The sequence below is a fragment of the Montipora capricornis genome, chromosome 1, assembly GCF_036669925.1.
Source record: "Montipora capricornis isolate CH-2021 chromosome 1, ASM3666992v2, whole genome shotgun sequence".
In the NCBI taxonomy this organism is placed as follows: Eukaryota; Metazoa; Cnidaria; class Anthozoa; order Scleractinia; family Acroporidae; genus Montipora; species Montipora capricornis.
The window spans coordinates 51,161,227-51,179,500 of record NC_090883.1 but is presented as its reverse complement, the minus strand read 5'-3'; the positions used below and the strand labels follow the sequence as shown (position 1 = coordinate 51,179,500).

Genomic DNA, 18,274 nt, shown 5'->3' with positions numbered 1-18,274 from the left:
TGGAGATTATGGCACATTTAATGTAACCCTGCCTCTTCAGGTTCAATTTATGTAAATACGTCAGTAAAATCTCAGACAAGAACACCGCTTTCACACTAAAGGAAGGAAAATCACAATTTTCTAGGATATAGTTTTCGAACCCAATGAGAAAGTTCTAAACATTGATACCACTTTTCTTTTTCACATTGTAATCCATTTCCATACATCCTCAATAAGCGGATGAAACTATCGCTTTAGGCGTGCAAGAATCTGCCATGTATATACGGGTACGAGTTACGGCGAGACCGATATATAGGTCTCGCTTTAACTCGATGGATTTTGTAGAGAAGTGTATTTACTATCTTTGGGTATTTGGCCAAAACATCATTTACCTTGCCAAATGCTAAACTGCAAAACAGATGTATTTTTTGCGAACGCAAGCGACGCGGTAAATATTTAAACGAAAGGTCTGGAGCGAGTGTAGGAACGGCGAGGGAGAATGGGGAGAGACGCCCGTAGGGCGAGTGAGGCTCGCGCGCTAAGGATCACACTTACGGCGCTTCGCGCCTTCCGAAAAAGGAAGGAAACGACTGTTTTGCAGTCTAGCCAAATGCAGAAAGAGCGTAACGGCGTCCCACTAACGAGGTTGTTTGGTGTGACTCATACGCTATAGTGTATCATACTGTCTTTTCTTACCAAGGCAAAACGTCTGTCCATCCCCGAATAAGCCGACGTTACACTGACAAATGCGTGACCCAATTGTATTTGTACATGTAGCATCCGGGTGACATTCTGAGATACCTTTGGCACATTCGTCTTCATCTAAAACGGTACCGGGAAGTTCATTTATTCTCAACGTTGTTTGAAATCCATAAAGTTTGAAGTTTAATTCAAGCCTAGTTATCACAACTTCCGCCATTAAAATACTCAACACTTAGATCAGCCGCGCACAATTTCACTTGTTTTGAAACACCCTAGGTAAATTATTTATTTTCTAAATATTTTCGTTTCCCATTCTGCAATGTTTCAAAAACCTTTCTTTGCTATTTCAGAATTTCTTTCATACATACATACATAAACTTTACTGATTTCCTCTCGAATGTCAGAGTAGCTTGCAAGAGCTAATATCTTCGAGAAAACATAAAAGGAAAGTATTATATAAATCTATGCAAAACAACTAAAATACACAGTATTACAAATATATATTATATTTTACATGTCATTAGAAATTTAAACAGCAGAAAATGAAAATAGGCGAAAGCGACTACACAAAGATACGGCCCTGTATTTCCCTCTTAAAATCTGTAAATGCACTCATACGGATAGAGTCAGGCAGTGTATTCCATAGCTTAGATGAGAAGTAAGAAAACGAATTAAGGCCATAACTAGTTGTTCTAGGTTTTCTAAGTGTTAGTATGTTATTACCGCGAAGATTATAAGAAGAGGACCGAAGTGAAAACATATCTTTCATATAAGCCGGAAAATGAGTGAAAAACAGGCTATTATATAATAATATAAGGAATTTCTGAACGCGCTTATTGCATAAGGAATTAGCGTTGACCCTAGTGAGAAGGCTATCATATGGAGACAAGTAATCCCCAAATATAAGTCTAAGTATTCTCTTATATAGCTCCTCTAGTTTGAAGAACAATAGTCAAAATGCGGTAAAATGTGCGCGTTGTAAATCTAAAGTAAGGTGTCCCTGGGTATGAGTTTTCGAAAGCGCAGCATAACATTAAATTGATTATTGATCCTTTTCCATAAATTGGATACGTGACTAGAAAAGTCGAGCTTATTATCTATTTCCATTCCAAAAATCTCTAATGTGTCCTTTACTGGGAAGGAAAAACTATAGTCCGTATCACCAAGGACTAGACCCTGGTGCTTGCTCTCGTTAACTAACATTCCATTTTCATGGTACTAGTGATTGGCCACCTTGATATTATGAGATACGCATGCGTCTAGAGTCGCTGGATCGACGTGGGAATAATATCTCTGATGATCATCAGGCATTCGCGTAGATGAATTGCTTGGGAGAGCGGCAGAACGAGGCATGTCAGTAAATTAGAATGACGATGCCAAGGAGCTCTATTTACGTGTTGGCGCTTGGGCACTACTCGTAGACACTGAACATACAAATCAAAATCAATTTAAAGCGGTTTTCAATTGAGTATCGAAAGTAATTAGCCAACTACTTTGGTTTATGATTACTTCACTTAGTGATTGGTGCAAAGTTCTCGCGCCAATTTTTCAACCAATCAGAAACGGCACCAAAACCAATCGTGGCTCGCGCTAGCACATTTTCCCGCGCTTTGCGTCGACTACGTGCAATTACCTCGTTTTGAGTGGTATACTGAATTGCCTGCGTCCTTTTCGATTGGCCAAAGTAATTACTTTGGTTTTGGTTTTACGACACTTGATTGAAACTCGCTCTAACTCTAATCAAATCGAACGTTGGTTTTTGTAGAGAGGGAGAAACCAGAGTACCGGGAGGAAAATCTCTCCGAGCAGAGTTCAGAACCAACAAACTCAAATTAAATATGACGCCGAACCTGGGAATCAACCCTTGGCCTCGATGGTAGGAAACGAGTGCTCTCACCACTGCGCAGGTCCTGTTCCCCTCACTGTCCTAATATTAATCGGTATTCTGCATACGGTATGCCTCCTTATATTGGCGGAATACCTTTTGTCATGTGACAGATTTCTCTTAGTTACCTAAACATGTGAATCCGTCCCCAGTGAAGCCTTTGTTACACGCACATACGTATGAGCCGTTTGTGTTGGTACATGAGGCATTAAGGCTGCAGTTACTAGCGTCGGGTGAGGAACATTCATCAATATCTGAAATCAAAAGAAAATACGCCGCCGATCCAAGAAATAAGTCCATCGATCACTTAATCTTTAATTAGTTGCTTGGCAACGGGCGAGGGGACAACTGAAAAAACAGAGTCTTTCGCAGGACTCGAACCTAGGGCCTCTGTGACACCGGTCAGCGGTCGGATGCTCTACCCATTGAGCTACAAGAACTCTTGGGAGCAAGACTTTCCGCCCGTTGCCAAGCAACTAGCGTAATATCCTTCCCACGGGCGTATTACACAGTTAACATCAATAGTTGCATCGGTCACTTAATCCTTCAAAACAGCCTCCGCTTTCCTGACTTACCCTCCAAAAGACAATCACACAAAAGGTAGCATTTCTTGCTAATGTTCGCGTCTGTTTTCAGTTTAAGTAGTCCTTAGTTCCGCCACTTTGTACACATACCTTCACAAGTCACACCGTCTCCAAAATATCCACTTTGACAGACACAGAGGTGAGAGCCTTCTGTATTTACACAGTTGGCAGTTCCTGCGCAACCTCCTCGGTCTATAAGGCATTCGTTTTGGTCTGTAAAAATGCATTGACTCAGTTATTGCCACTTTGTACTATACTGGTTTCATTGACTTGTTCAATCAATACCTTGCCTATAGCCTCTATGCACAAAATTGAAATGCGAGAATCAAACAATAAAGTGCAACAGAATACAAACCATTGGTTAAGAGGTATCAAAACCTATAGGATTCCACGGTATTTAACGCTGATTAGCGCTAACCATGCATCGGTTCATATACAGTGTTACAACTATAAGTGTTGCTAAGGCTAATAATGTGTGGCGGAAAGCGAACTTTCCACATATCTAAACGTTCAGACTTAATCAAAATTCAATAAGACCATTACATTCACACATGTCGGCTATTTACCACTTCAAATCCAATACGTACTCAAGGAATAAATGTTAAATGTACTTAGGTTATGCGCCGTTTATATTCTAGAGGCACTGAAGCTTGTCTACTCGGGCTACAAGACAGGTCCACTTCAAATGTGTAAACGGCGGTAACACGTCAAGGATAGGTGAAATATTTGCTTGCTAGCTCGTTAAGGAAAGAATAAAAGTATATCACACTCTAAATGTAAGTGCAAATGTAAATACGGGATTGTATATATTATCCTATTTCAGAGATCACGTCTTTAATCTTCGGTGAACTTGATGACCGCGGACTCAATTCAACGTCCCAGGCAACAAATGATGTTTGTCTAGTTGCCACCGAAATGAGCGAATTTGGATAATAATGCATAGCCTTACCAAATCTTTTGCTCCACCAAAGCAGTCGGATTACCGGGAATGCCATTATATCAGCATCCGCTTACACATATCCTATTACTTAGCTTATATATAGTCGACTTTTGTAACCCGATTGGCGCCCTCCCTCTCGGTTATCAGCATTTATATGTAACCCACCCATTAATTTTCAGGCGATTTTATTGGCTAACCTCCGTCACGTGGTGCAAACTTACAGGACAGTTATCCCGTAATAAGCCCTGCTTGCATGGATATTTGCCCCGCGAAATGCTGTAGCGATCAATTTTCGTTGAAAAGAAAAAAGGCAGCAGAAGAGTTTTCATTTTACATGGATGAAAAACAAACTCGTTTTATGGAGTCTGGTGACAGTAACATTAAAAAAGCTCGTCGCAAATGCTGTTCCGGAAAGTGCAAGGAAGTCAATAAAATATAGTGTCAACGTCTTTTCTGGGTCTTTTTGAAGGTAAAAAAATGTTAGGAGCAGGCTTTAGAGAGTTAATATTACGCGAACTTAAACTGAGTCATTTTATAGAGTAGAGTATTTAATACACTGTGTTTACTAACTATGAAAATAAACTAACCGTTCAAAGGAGTCTTTCATGGTTGAAATTTCTGTTTCAGTAGGCAAAAAAGCAACTTGTTTTCGAGTTTTCGACTGGTAGTGACAAAATGATTTGACTTTTTTCCTGAGACCCAAACGCTTTCTTTCAGTGTATCTAAAATATACGAAGCTTCGCCAACAGATCAGCATTTCATATTTGCCTTCAAACGTCACTTCTCGGCCGCGGACATTATCCGCCGGCATACCAGGCGTCCGAAGGGGTTTATTTACTAAATATACCGTAGAAGCTTCAGTCTATGGAAACTGATTGCCCCCGCTGGTAGTTTTGTAAAATTGAAACAGTTAAGAGTTAAATGAACTTTAATAAATCAGTCATTCCATTCGCACTTGTTGTATATGAGATTACTTCCAGCCAACTCGGCGCTGTGATTCTCGTATCACCTCATTGACCACTTTCATAAATGGCGACTACTTTTACATTTTTTGTCTTTATGTTAATTAGACCTACTGCCCTCATTTTGAAACAAATATTCTTTTGAAATTTACTTGTCGTAGCTTGGCTAGAAAAGGTTATTAGCATTAAAACAAAAGCATATTTTATTTGGTAGCCATTATGAAAGAGGTCCATAACCAATCCGCGGTCGTGGAAAAATGGTTAAATAATAACCAGTCCTCAAAATTACCTGAACAATTGAATCCGTCCCCAGTGAAACCTCTGTCGCAAGCGCATATGTATGAACCGTTGGTGTTGCTACATGAAGCATTAAGGCTACAGTTGCTAGCGTTAGGTAAAGAGCACTCGTCAATATCTACAAGAGAAATGCACAGCAAATTTAGAGTGGTTTTCAATTGAGTATCGAAAGTAATTAGCGAATTACTTTGGTTTATGATTACTTCAATCAATGATTGGTTCACAGTTCTCGCGGCACTTTTTCAACCAATCAGAAGTGAAACCAAAACCAATCGTGGCTCGCGCGTAAACATTTTCCCGCGCTTTTTGTCGGCTACGTGTAATTACTTCGAGTTTGATTGTCTCCGTCCTTTTTGATTGGTCAAAGTAATTACTTTGGTTTTGGTTTTAAGACACTCATTTGAAAACCGCTCTAGCGCTGAGGCACTAATAGGCCATTTCCGAGTTCATGTCTGCTTCCTCTTCAAAGCAAGTCAAAGTGCGAAATGTAAAGTAGAACAAATTGCCATGACAAAAACTTCGCATTTAGACTCGCTTTGAAGAGGAGGCAGACATGAACTCGGAAATGGCCGATTGGGGACACTGCACAGAAGTCAAATCAAATATCAAACGGAGGGTTGGTTTTTGAGGGAGGGGAGGGGAAAACCGGAGTATCCGGAGAAAAACCTGTCGAAGCAGAGTAGAGAACCATCAAACTCAACCCACATGTCACACCAATTCTGGGGATCGAGCCCGGGCCACATCGGTGGCATGCGAATGCGCTCAGCACTCCGCTATCCCTGCTGAAGGCCAGTCTTTCCTTTAACTAAAGAGCCTTTCCTCCTCGATTTTGTCACTCAGTAAAGATAGTGGAGACTTATATTATCCCACGTGAAAGACACGTGTCCATGATTGACCCTAATTAGATGCAAGCCGATTTCAATAAGTGTCACGAAGTGTCTTCTCTCTCTTCTCCCCAACTTCAACATCACTCGTTTCTAATAGGAAGCAAAGGCTTAGACTCCGAAAGCCGATTAATGCTAATCCCAGATTAAAAATTAACCAAGGAGTTTATTTCTCTAATCCCAAATGTTGGTCAACGCTGATATTTGGCAAACGTTTACATAGAGGAAGTCAATCTTAAAAACAAAAATAACCAAAGGAAACTTTCGCCCAAAACTTGAAAAAAATTGAACTAAAGTTTACGCTAATCCTGGATCAACTTATATAATCGGCTTTCGAACAACAGGGCCCTGGACATAAATGGAGATGTGAAGAAGAACATTTGCTGCACTTTCTTTTTAAGGCAATTTAGTATTTGACAATACGAAGTTGTATAAATTTATTTTGCATAAAATATTCCCACCCTCTGCGTTCTGTTGCTAAACTTGCCACCACGAAATCACTCATTTATTTAGTATTAGCGCACGAACTAGACCATATAAGACAGAATTTTTTTTTTTCAAGCACCTCTCATAACCGTAACGCAGATTTTTAATTTGCTTAGCCGGAACAAAAGTTCCCAATACGCAGTTCCAAATAATGACGAAATATATTCTCCATAAACATAATTCCTTGCTGAGAATGATATTTTCAAATAATGAAACACGCGTCAATTGATCGCCTGCAGAGTAACGTTCATTCGTTCTAATGTCCCAATTTAATTTCTATCTATTCGAACGAGCGGGCAGGACGGGATCATTATTGCCCTTGTGACTAACCCTTACATTTGTCACGAGCACAATGGGCTCAGTTCTGAGCTCATCATTCATCATAGGTCCTGATACACTAACGCGTACCTTCACAAGTCGTACCGTCACCAGAATATCCCCTCTTGCATTCACAGTGATAGGAACCTTCGGTATTCACACAATTGGCGGTTTCTACACAACCTCCTCGGTCTGTAACGCATTCGTCCTTATCTGCAAAACAGCATTCGTCGTAGTTACTGCCATTCTGCAATTATTTATAATTGCCTTATTAACCCGTTAATCAGTTGAAAGTCTCGGCGCGATAAATAAGTTGTGAAATTTAAGGAGGAAATGATTTCTTTGGCTGAATTGAAGTGGACGCTGACACATACCCACAGAAAAAGGCAAAGGCATTTCCTTGGCACGGTATTAACCTGTCTGCGATGCGGATGTTTCTGATACATCTGTGATAAGGTGTGTAGTCCCCACAAGTAGTTTTGGCAAGCATGTGGCCAATTAATCTTACTCTTTCTAGCTATAGTTAGTTAGTAAAGTGGGGCATTGAGCCGTTACCAAGCTACCCATGTGGACTATGTGGCCATTCCCACATCATTGGCCACATATTCCACACAGGCAGTTTGGGTAACCGGGTTTTTGCCATATAAACAGGGTTTGCTGTTACCTGAACAATTGAACCCATCCCCAGAAAATCCTTTGTTGCATTCACAGGTGTATGACCCATTTGTGTTGCTACATGCTGCATTAAGGCTGCAGTTGTTAGCGCCAGGTGAGGAACATTCATCAACATCTGCAATAAAAATTTAATAATGCTAATGATGACAAAAATCCAGATTGCCCCATAATTAGAAGCAAGTGGATTCCAATAAGCGTCACGAAGTGTCCCCTTGCCCTTCTCCCCAACTTCAACATCACTCGTGTCTCGGAACACAGACAATTGACGTCACAATGTGTTCACCAAATGCTTCTCCTCAAATATGGATAAACAGCTTCATTTACCCTAAGCTCAAATAGCGCTAACCGTTACCCTTAGCTTTTTGTTGGAAAGAGTTAGCAAAGGCTTAGTCTTAAAGGGACACTTCGTGTTGGATGTCAAAATTGGGACTGCATATAATTTCTGAACATGAAGAGCATTTTATATATTTTACATCATTCATAGGCCTTAATCACAAGGCGGTTTTGGTGAGTCCCGCGGGATTGAGAAAAATTTACCCCACCGAAACTCGTTCCCAAACATTTCAACTCGAGGCTCGGGGTACGAAATCTATTGTCTATGGCCAATATGGCCACCGCGCGAATAAGGCCCATTGTTAACTTTATTGTCAACGTGAGGAACAGTTTGAAACTCGGATGCGCTTAAGATCCTTCTAACGACTAAAATCAAATTGACTCAAACCAAGCAAATGCTGTAACGTTTCATAGAAGGGAAGAAGACCGAAGTCCTAGGCGAAAAAACCTCTCGTTAGTTTATACGCAGAGTTATTACCGCATACCTGAAGAAATCGCACCATGTCCAACATATCCATTTTTACACTCACAGAAAAAAGACCCTAAAATTTCCTTAGTATATCACAGCCTTTCAAAGGCCAACCTAACCGGGATGATCATTCGATTACAAGCTCGTTTGTAAGAGTGTCTCCAAGGCAATGTAATCGTGCGGCAAATGTTAGACTCTCTTTTACCACCCTCTGCCCCCCCCCCCCCCCCCGCTCCTCCCTCCCCGACATCCTACGCCCCTTCCCTTAACCTCCTACCCCCTCCCCCTTCTCTTTCTTGTATATTGGCGTAAGTTAGAAGGGACGACTCGTGGAGATTATGGCACATTTAATATAACCCAGCCTCTTCAAGTTAAATTTATATAAATACGTCAGTAATATCTCAGACAAGAACACCGCTTTCACACTAAAGGAAGGAAAATCACAATTTTCTAGGCTGTAGTTTTCGAACCCAATGAGAAAGTTCTAAACATTGATACCACTTTTCTTTTTTCACGTTGTAATCCATTTCCATACATCCTCAATAAGCGGATGCAACTATCGCTTTAGGTGTACAAGAATCTGCCATGTATATACGGGTACGATTTACAGCGAGACTGATTTATCGGTCTCGCTTTAACTCGTCCCTGATGGATTTTGTAGAGAAGTGTATTTACTATCTTCGGGTATTTCGCCAAAACATCATTTACCTTGCCAAATGCAGAAAGAGCGTAACGGCGCTCCGCTAACGAGGTTGTTTGGTGTACCTCATATGCTATAGTGTACTATACTGTCTTTTCTTACCAAGGCAAAACGTCTGTCCATCCCCGAATAAGCCGACGTTACACTGACAAATGTGTGACCCAATTGTATTTGTACATGTAGCATCCGGGTGACATTCTGAGATACCTTTGGCACATTCGTCTTCATCTAAAACGGTACCGGTTAGTTCATTTATTCTAAACGTTGTTTGAAATCCATAAAGTTTGAAGCTTAATTCAAGCCTAGTTATCACAACTTCCGCCATTCAAATACTCAGCACTTAGATCAGCCGCGCACAATTTCACTTGTTTTGAATACCCTAGGTAAATTATTTCTTTCCTGGATATTTTTGTTTCCCATTCCGCAATGTTTCAAAAACTTTCTTTGCTATTTCAGAACTTCTTTCCTCAACCATTCGCGTACATGAATTGCTTGGAAGAGCGGCAGACCGAAGCATGTGAGTAAATTAGAATAACGATGCCAAGGAGCTTTATTTACGTGTTAAGTCTTCTGGCGCTTGGACACTACTTGTGGACACTGTACATAGAAATCAAAATCAATTTAGAGCGGTTTTCAGTCGAGTATCGAAAGTCATTAGCGAATTACTTTGATTTATGATTACTTCACTCAGTGATTGGTGAAGTTCTCGCGCATATTTTTCAACCAATCAGAAGTGACACCAAAAACAATCATGGCTCGCGCGTGTACATTTTCCCGCGCTTTGATTGGCCAAAGTAATTTCTTTGGTTTTGGTTTTACGACACTCGATTGAAACTCGCTTTAACTCTAATCAAATCAAACGTTGGTTTTTGTGGAGAGGGAGAAACCAGAGTTCCGGGAGGAAGTTCTCTCGGAGCGGAGTAGAGAGCCAACAAAATTAGGTTACATATGACGCCGAATCTGGGAATCAACCCTTGGCCTCGATGGTAGGAAACGAGTGCTATCACCACTGCGCTAGTCCTGTTCCCCACAATGTCCTAATATTAATCGGTATTCTGCATACGGTATGCCTCCTCATATTGGCAGAATACTTTTTGTCATGTGACAGATTTCTCTTAGTTACCTAAACATGTGAATCCGTCCCCAGTGAAGCCTTTGTTACACGCACATACGTATGAGCCGTTTGTGTTGGTACATGAGGCATTAAGACTGCAGTTACTAGCGTCGGGTGACGAACATTCATCAATATCTGAAATCAAAAGGAAATAAGGCGCCGATCCAAGAAAAAAGTCCATCGATCACTTAATCTTTAACTTGTTGCTTCGCAACGGTCGAGGGGACAACTGAAAAAACAGAGTCTTTGGCAGGACTCGAACCTAGGGCCTCTGTGACACAGGTTAGCGGTCGGATGCTCTACCCATTGAGACAAGAACTCTTTAGAGCAAGGCTTTCCGCCCGTTGCCAAGCAACTAGCGTAATATCCTTCCCATGGGCGTATTACACAGTTAACAGCAATAGTTGCATCGGTCACTTAATCCTTCAAAACAGCCTCCGCTTTCCTGACTTACCCTCCAAAAGAAAAATCACACAAAAGGTAGCATTTCTTGCTAATGTTCGCGTCTGTTTTCAGTTTAAGTAGTCCTTAGTTCCACCACTTTGTGCACATACCTTCACAAGTCACACCGTCTCCAAAATATCCACTTTGACAGACACAGAGGTGAGAGCCTTCTGTATTTACACAGTTGGCAGTTCCTGCGCAACCTCCTCGGTCTATAAGGCATTCGTTTTGGTCTGTAAAAATGCATTGACTCAGTTATTGCCACTTTGTACTATACTGGTTTCATTGACTTGTTCAATCAATACCTTGCCTATAGCCTCTATGCACAAAATTGAAATGCGAGAATCAAACAATAAAGTGCAACAGAATGCAAACCATTGGTTAAGAGGTATCAAAACCTATAGGATTCCATGGTATTTAACGCTGGTTAGCGCTAACCATGCTTCGAGCATTTAGCAATCTTCACTTAATCGCGGTTATCGATTCATATACAGTGTTACCACTCTAAGTATTGCTAAGGCAAATAATTTGTGGCGGTAAGCGGAATTTCCACATATCTAAACGTTCAGACTATCAAAATTTCGACCATTACATTCACACATGTCGGCTATTTACCACTACAAATCCAATACGTACTCACGGAATAAATGTTAAATGTACTTAGGTTATGCGCCGTTTTACATTTTAGAGGCACTGAAGCTTGTCTACTCGGGCTACAAGACAGGTCGACTTCAAATGTGTAAACCTCGGTAACACGTCAAGGATAGGTGAACTATTCGCTTGCTAGCTCGTTAATTGAGCAAAGAATAAAAGTGTATCGCACTCTAAATGTAAGTGCAAATGTAAAAACGGATTGTATTATCCTATTTCAGAGATCACGTCTTAAATCTTCGGTGGACTTGATGATACCGGACTCAATTCAACGTCCCAGGCAACAAATGATCTTTGTCTAGTTGCCACCGAAATGAGCGAATATGGATAATAATGCATGGCCTTACCAAATCTTTTGCTCCAAAAAAGCAGTCAGATTACCGGGAATGCCATTATATCAGCATCTGCTTACACATATCCTATTACTTAGCCTATATATAGTCGACTTTTGTAACCCGATTTGCGCCCTCCCTCTCGGTTATCAGTATTTATAGGTAACGCAACCATTAATTTTCGCGCGATTTTATCGCCTAACTTAAGTTACGTGGTGCAAACTTACAGGACAGATATCCCGCAATAAAAAAAAGACAGCAGAAGAGTTTTCATTTCACATGGAAGAAAAACAAACTCATTTTCTGGAGTCTAGTGATAGTAACATTAAAAAGCTCGTCGCAAATGCTGTTCCGGAAAGTGCAAGGAAGTCAATAATGTATGGTGTCAGTCTTTTTGAAGGTAAAGATAGTTAGGAGCAGGCTTTACAGATTGAATATTACACGAATAGTAGAGAATTTTAAAATACACTGTGTTTACTAACTATGAAAATAAACCAACCGTTCAAAGGAGTCTTTCATGGTTGAAATTTCTGTTTCAGTAAGCAAAAAAGCGCCTTGTTTTCAAATTTTCGACTCGTACTGACAAAATGATTTGACCTTTTTCCTGAGACCCAAACGCTTTCTTTCAGTGTATCTAAATTATACGAAGCATCGCCATCAGATCAGCATTTCATATTTGCCTTCAAACGTCGCTTCTTGGCCGCGGACATTATCCGCCGACATACCAGGCGTCCGAAGGGGTTTATTTACTAAATATACCGTAAGAACTTCAGTCTATGGAAACTGATTGCCCCGGCTGGTAGTTTTGTAAAATTGAAACAGTTATTCCATTTGCACCTGTTGTATGAGATTGCTTCCAGCCAACTGGACGCTGTGCTTCTCGTATCACCTCATTGACCACTTTCATAAATGCCGACCACCTTTACATTCTTTCATATTCATGTTAATTAGACCTACTACCCTCATTTTGAAATACATATTCGTTTGAAATTTGCTTGTCGTAGCGTGGCTAGAAAGGCTTATTAGCATTAAAACAAAAGCATATTTTATTTGGCAGCCATTATGAAAGAGGTCCATAACCAATCCGCGGTCGTGGAAAAATGGTTAAATGATAAGGAGTCCTCAAAATTACCTGAGCAATTGAATCCGTCCCCATTGAAGCCTCTGTTGCAAGCGCATATGTAAGAACCGTTGGTGTTGCTACATGTAGCATTAAGGCTGCAGTTGTTAGCGTTAGGTAAAGAGCACTCGTCAATATCTACAAGAGAAATGCATAGCAAATTTAACAAACATATGAATGAATTTTATTTAAAAGTCAACTGTATTTAGGGATGAGGCACTAATAGGCCATTTCCGAGTTCATGTCTGCCTCCTCTTCATAGCGAGTCTAAGTGCGAAGGTTTTCTTATGAAAATTAGTTTTCATTCATATGTAAAGTAGAACTAATTGCCATCACAAAAACTTTGCACTTAGTCTCCCCTTGAAGAGGAGGCAGACATGAAGTCGGAAATGGCCGATTGAGGACACTGTACAGAAGTAAAGTCAAATATCAAAGGGTTGTTTTTTGAGGGAGGGGAGGGGGAAAGCGGAGTATCCGGAGAAAAACCTGTCGAATCAGAGTAGAGAACCATCAAACTCAACCCACATGTCACACCAATTCTGGGGATCGAACTCGGGCCACATCGGTGGCAGGCGCGAGCGCGCACCACTCCGCTATCCCTGCTGAAGGTCAGTCTACCTACTAATTCAAAGATACTTCTTCTCCGGTTTATGATTATGCACGAAATGGAGATCTTAACAAGTGTTATTGGGTGTAACCACGCATTTAACAAAGATAATTCGTGAATAATATATGGAACAAGCTCTAAAATACAAAGCCATGTATGGCGTTCTTTCTCAAATTGAACCTTAATTATCTCTTAAAAATGCATTGCTATCCCCAGTTTTCTTTTTGGGTACCAAGAGTACTTACTAAGATCTACTTTCTCCGGTTAGTTTTAAACTGCGTAAAAATAACCCTGTATTAGCAAGCATCACCTATTGGAAACCCGAGTATCTCGAGATGCGCAGAACCTGTGCGCAATAACAATAGTAGGCACCGTCCTTAGCTAGAGAGCCTTCCCTTCCTCGCCTTTGTCACTCAGTGAAGATAGTGGAGAAAAAAAAGAAACTTGATGAGTTATCTTATCACACGTGAAAGACACGTGTCCATGATTGACCCTAATTAGATGCAAGCCGATTTCAATAAGTGTCACGAAGTGTCTTCTCTCTCTTCTCCCCAACTTCAATATCACTCGTTTCTAATAGGAAGCAAAGGCTTATACTTCGAAAGCCGATTAATGCTAATCCCAGATTAAAAATTAACCAAGGCGTTTATTTCTCTACTCCCAAATGCTGGTCAACGCTGATATTTGGCAAAGGTTTACATGGTGGAAGTCAATCTTAAAAATACAAAAATAACCAAAAGAAACTTTCACCCAAAACTTGAAAAAAATTGAACTCAAGTTTACGCTAATCCTGGATTAACTTAATCGGCTTTCGAACAACAGGGCCCTGGACATAAATGGAGATGTGAAGAAGAACATTTGCTGCACTTTCTTTTAAAGGCAATTTAGTATTTGCCAATACGAAGTTGTACGAATTAATTTTGTATAAAAAATTCCCACCATTTGCGTTCTGTTGCTAAATTTGCCACCAAGAAATCACTCATTTATTCAGTATTATCACAAGAACGAGACCATATAAGACAGAAATTCTTTTTTTTTTCAAGCACCTCTCATAACCGTAACGCAGATCTTTAATTTGCTTAGCCGGAACAAAAGTTCCCAATACGCAGTTCCAGTAAATGACGAAATATATTATCCATAAAACAAATTCCTTACTAAGAACGATATTTTCAAATAATGACCCACGCGTCAATTGATCGCCTGTAGAGTAACGTTCATTCGTTCTTATGTCACAATTTAATTTCTATCTATTCGAACGAGCGGGCAGGACGGGATCATTATTGCCCTTATGACAAACTCCAACATTTGTCACGAGCACTATGGGCTCAGTTCTGATCTCATCATTCATCATAGTTCCTGACACACTAACGCGTACCTTCACAAGTCGTACCGTCACCAGAATATCCTCTCTTGCATTCACAGTGAAAGGAACCTTCGGTATTCACACAATTGGCGGTTTCTACACAACCTCCTCGGTCTGCAACGCATTCATCCTTATCTGCAAAACAGCATTCCTCGTAGTTATTGCCATTCTGCATTATAATTGCCTTATTAACTCGTTAATCAGTTGAAAGTCTCGGCGCGATAAATAAATTCTGAAAATTTAGGGAGAAAACGATCTCTTTGGCCCACTTGAAGTGGGCACTGACACATACCCACAGAAAAAGGCAAAGGCATTCCCAGGGCCCGGTGTTAACCTGTTTGCGATGCAGATGTCTCTGAGACATCTGTGATAAGGTGTGTAGTCCCCACAAGTAGTTTTGGCAAGCATGTGGCCAATTAATCTTACTCTTTCTAGCTATAGTTAGTTAGTATCACTTTAAAAAGTGTGGGGCATTGAGCCGTACGGTTACCAAGCTACCCATGTGGACTATGTGGCCATTCCGGCCCACATCATTGGCCACATATTCCACACAGGTAGTTTGGATAACCGGGCTTTTTGCCATATAAACAGGATTTGCTGTTACCTGAACAATTGAACCCATCTCCAGAAAATCCTTTGTTGCAAGCACAGGTGTATGACCCATTTGTGTTGCTACATGTTGCATTAAGGCTGCAGTTGTTAGCGCCAGGTGAGGAACATTCATCAACATCTGCAATAAAAATTTAATGATGCTAATGATGACAAAAATCCAGAAATGCCTCATAATAAGCGTCACGAAGTGTCCCCTTGCTCTTCTCCTCAACTTCAACATCACTCGTGTCTCGGAATACAGACAGGAAACGTTACAAAATGTTCCCCAAATGCTGCTCCTCAAATAAGGATAGAGCGGTTTTCAATTGAGTGTTTAGCAACTTACTTTGGTTTTGCATTACTTTACCCAGTGATAGCCCAGTGATTGGTTCAAAGTTCTCGCGCCACTTTGTCAACCAATCAGAAGTGAAACCAACACCAATTGTGGTTCGCGCGCGCACATTTTCCCGCGCTATGTGTCGGTTACGTGTAATTACTTCAAGTTTTGATTGGTTTACTGGATTGTCTCCGTCCTTTTTGATTGGCCAAAGTAACTACTTTGGTTTTGGTTTTACGACACTCATTTGGCACCCCGCTCAAAACAGCGGATAAATAGCGCTAACCGTTACCCTTAGCTTATTGTTGGAAAGAGTTAGCAAAGGCTCTATAGTCTTAAAGGGACACTTTGTGTTGGACGTCAAATTTGGGCGTGCATATAATTTCTGAACATGAAGAGCATTTTATTTATTTTACATCATTCATAGGCCTTAATCACAAGGCGGTCATGTTGAGTCCCGAGGGATTGAAATATTTTGTTTTGCCCACCGAGACTCGTTCCCAAACATTTCAACTCGAGGCTCGGGGTACGAAGTCTATTGTCTATGGCCAATATGGCCGCCGTGCGAATAAGGCCCATTGTTAACTTTATTGTCAACGTAAGGGTGATATGGACCAGAAGCCTACGGTGATATGGAACAGTTTGAAACTCGGATGCGCTTAAGATCCTTCTGACGACTAAAATCAAATTAAGGGCGATGCCTACTAATTTAAGATATTTTTGCCCCGGTGTGTAATTATGCAGGAAATGTAGATCTTAACAAGTGTTATTGAAATCCAAAAAGAAAATTGGGGGTAACCACGCATTTTTCAAAGATAATTCATGAATACACAGTAAATGAAATGGTGACAATAGAACCCACTGGAAACTCGGAAAAATCCGAGCCCCAGATGGGATTCGAACCCACGACCCTCCGTGATCTAGTCACCATTTCATTTACTGTGTATTTCATTCTCACATTTGCTCAATTCATGAATAATATTTGTAAGAAGCTTTAAAATACAAAGCAATGTATGGCGTTCTTTCTCAAATTGAAGCTTAATTATCTCTCAAAAATGCATGGTTACCCCCAATTTTCTTTTTGGTTACTAAGAGTACTTACTAAGATCTACTTTCTCCGGATAATTTTAAACCGTGCATCACCGATAGGAAATCCGAGTATCTCGAGATGCGGAGAACGTATGCGCAATAACAATAGTAGGCACCGTCCTTAACTCAAAACAAAAAAATGCTGGTACGTTTCAAAGAAGGGAAGAATACCGGAGTCCTTAGAGAAAAAAACCTCTCGTTATTTTATACGCAGAGTTATTACCACATACCTGCGCAAATCGTACCATCTCCAACATATCCATTTTTGCACTCACAGAAAAAAGACCCTTCAGTATTCACACAATTCGCAGTATCTGCGCATCCTCCTTCGTCAATGAAGCATTCATCTTGATCTGCAAAAAACGCCATCCCACTAAGTTAACGCCATTTTGATCTGTACTGCCTCATTGCCCCATCCGATGAATTCTTACTAAGGCCAAAATCTCGTGGCGACAACTGAGTTGTAGAAATCTTGGGGAGATTGTACTCTAAGGCAAATGTAAATATAAAAATGTTGCCCCAAATAAAGTATATTCCGCCTCGGGCAGCGCACATCAGTGGGCTATCTTTTGCCATAGAAGAAGTTTTCTCCAGTTACCTGAACATGTGAACCCGTCCCCAGTAAAGCCTCTGTTACAAGTGCAAATGTATGAGCCGTCTGTGTTGTTACATGAGGAGTAAACGCTGCAATTGTTACCGTCAGGCGAGGAACATTCGTCAATATCTGCAATAATAATAGTAATAATTGAGCGAGTTTCAATCGAGAGTCGTAAAACCAAAACCAAAGTAATTACTTTGGCCGATTAAAAAGGACGGAGACAATCCAGTCAACCAATCAAAACTTGAAGTAATTACACGTAGCTGACACAAAGCGCGGGAAAATGTGCACGAGCGAAACACGGTTGGTTTTGGTTTCCCTTCTGATTGGTTGAAAAAGGTGCGCGAGAACTTTGAACTAATCACTGAGTGAAGTAATCATAAACCAAAGGAATTCGTTAATTGCTTTCGACACTCAATCGAAAACCGCTCTAATGTAATAATAAAAGTAGCCTCAGTACTACAATTGGAGCTATGTAATAAGTTCAATTTTCCTTCCTCTGAAAAGTGGTATGACCATAAAGTAGAGAAGGAGCTGGAAAATGAAGATGTGAAAATTTTATGGGACTGCACAATTCAGACAGATAAGGTAATGGAACACTCTCGATCTGACATCGTAATTCTGTACAAAAGACCAAGAGAATGTGCCTTGGTAGACATTGAATGTCTCTTTATACGATGGTGAAAGAGAAAGAACAGGAAAAACTTGAAAACTACAATGATTTGCGATATGAAATTGGCCGCATTTGGGAATGTAAAAGGGTGGAGGTTATCCCAATCGTCATAGGGGCATTGGGCACTAAGAGTAAAAACTT

The 18,274-nt window shown here is 40.6% G+C and overlaps 2 protein-coding genes and 1 long non-coding RNA gene across 3 annotated transcripts in view; all 3 read right to left on the bottom strand.

Annotated features, from left to right (window-relative positions):
- LOC138016236 (uncharacterized) overlaps positions 1-8,563 on the bottom strand; it is a 150,053-nt gene extending 141,490 nt beyond the window's left edge. The window contains exons 1-7 of the mRNA XM_068863406.1: positions 8,524-8,563; positions 7,702-7,827; positions 7,128-7,250; positions 5,342-5,467; positions 3,241-3,363; positions 2,695-2,820; positions 676-801 (exon numbers count right to left, since the gene is read on the bottom strand). Coding sequence (XP_068719507.1) covers positions 676-801; positions 2,695-2,820; positions 3,241-3,363; positions 5,342-5,467; positions 7,128-7,250; positions 7,702-7,827; positions 8,524-8,563 — 790 coding nt within the window. The remainder of the gene's footprint in view (positions 1-675; positions 802-2,694; positions 2,821-3,240; positions 3,364-5,341; positions 5,468-7,127; positions 7,251-7,701; positions 7,828-8,523) is intronic.
- Positions 8,564-9,316: 753 nt separating this feature from the next.
- LOC138054102 (uncharacterized) lies at positions 9,317-10,994 on the bottom strand. The gene is made up of 3 exons (XR_011133256.1): positions 10,883-10,994; positions 10,338-10,463; positions 9,317-9,442 (listed from the first exon to the last, which is right to left on the bottom strand). It is a non-coding gene; the product is annotated as an uncharacterized lncRNA (long non-coding RNA).
- A 29-nt stretch (positions 10,995-11,023) lies between these two features.
- The window catches only part of LOC138016227 (adhesion G protein-coupled receptor E1-like), a 30,396-nt gene continuing 23,145 nt past the window's right edge, over positions 11,024-18,274 (bottom strand). The window contains exons 5-10 of the mRNA XM_068863395.1: positions 17,461-17,586; positions 17,093-17,215; positions 15,450-15,575; positions 14,858-14,980; positions 12,888-13,013; positions 11,024-11,091 (exon numbers count right to left, since the gene is read on the bottom strand). Of these exons, the coding sequence (XP_068719496.1) occupies positions 11,024-11,091; positions 12,888-13,013; positions 14,858-14,980; positions 15,450-15,575; positions 17,093-17,215; positions 17,461-17,586 (692 nt within the window). The remainder of the gene's footprint in view (positions 11,092-12,887; positions 13,014-14,857; positions 14,981-15,449; positions 15,576-17,092; positions 17,216-17,460; positions 17,587-18,274) is intronic.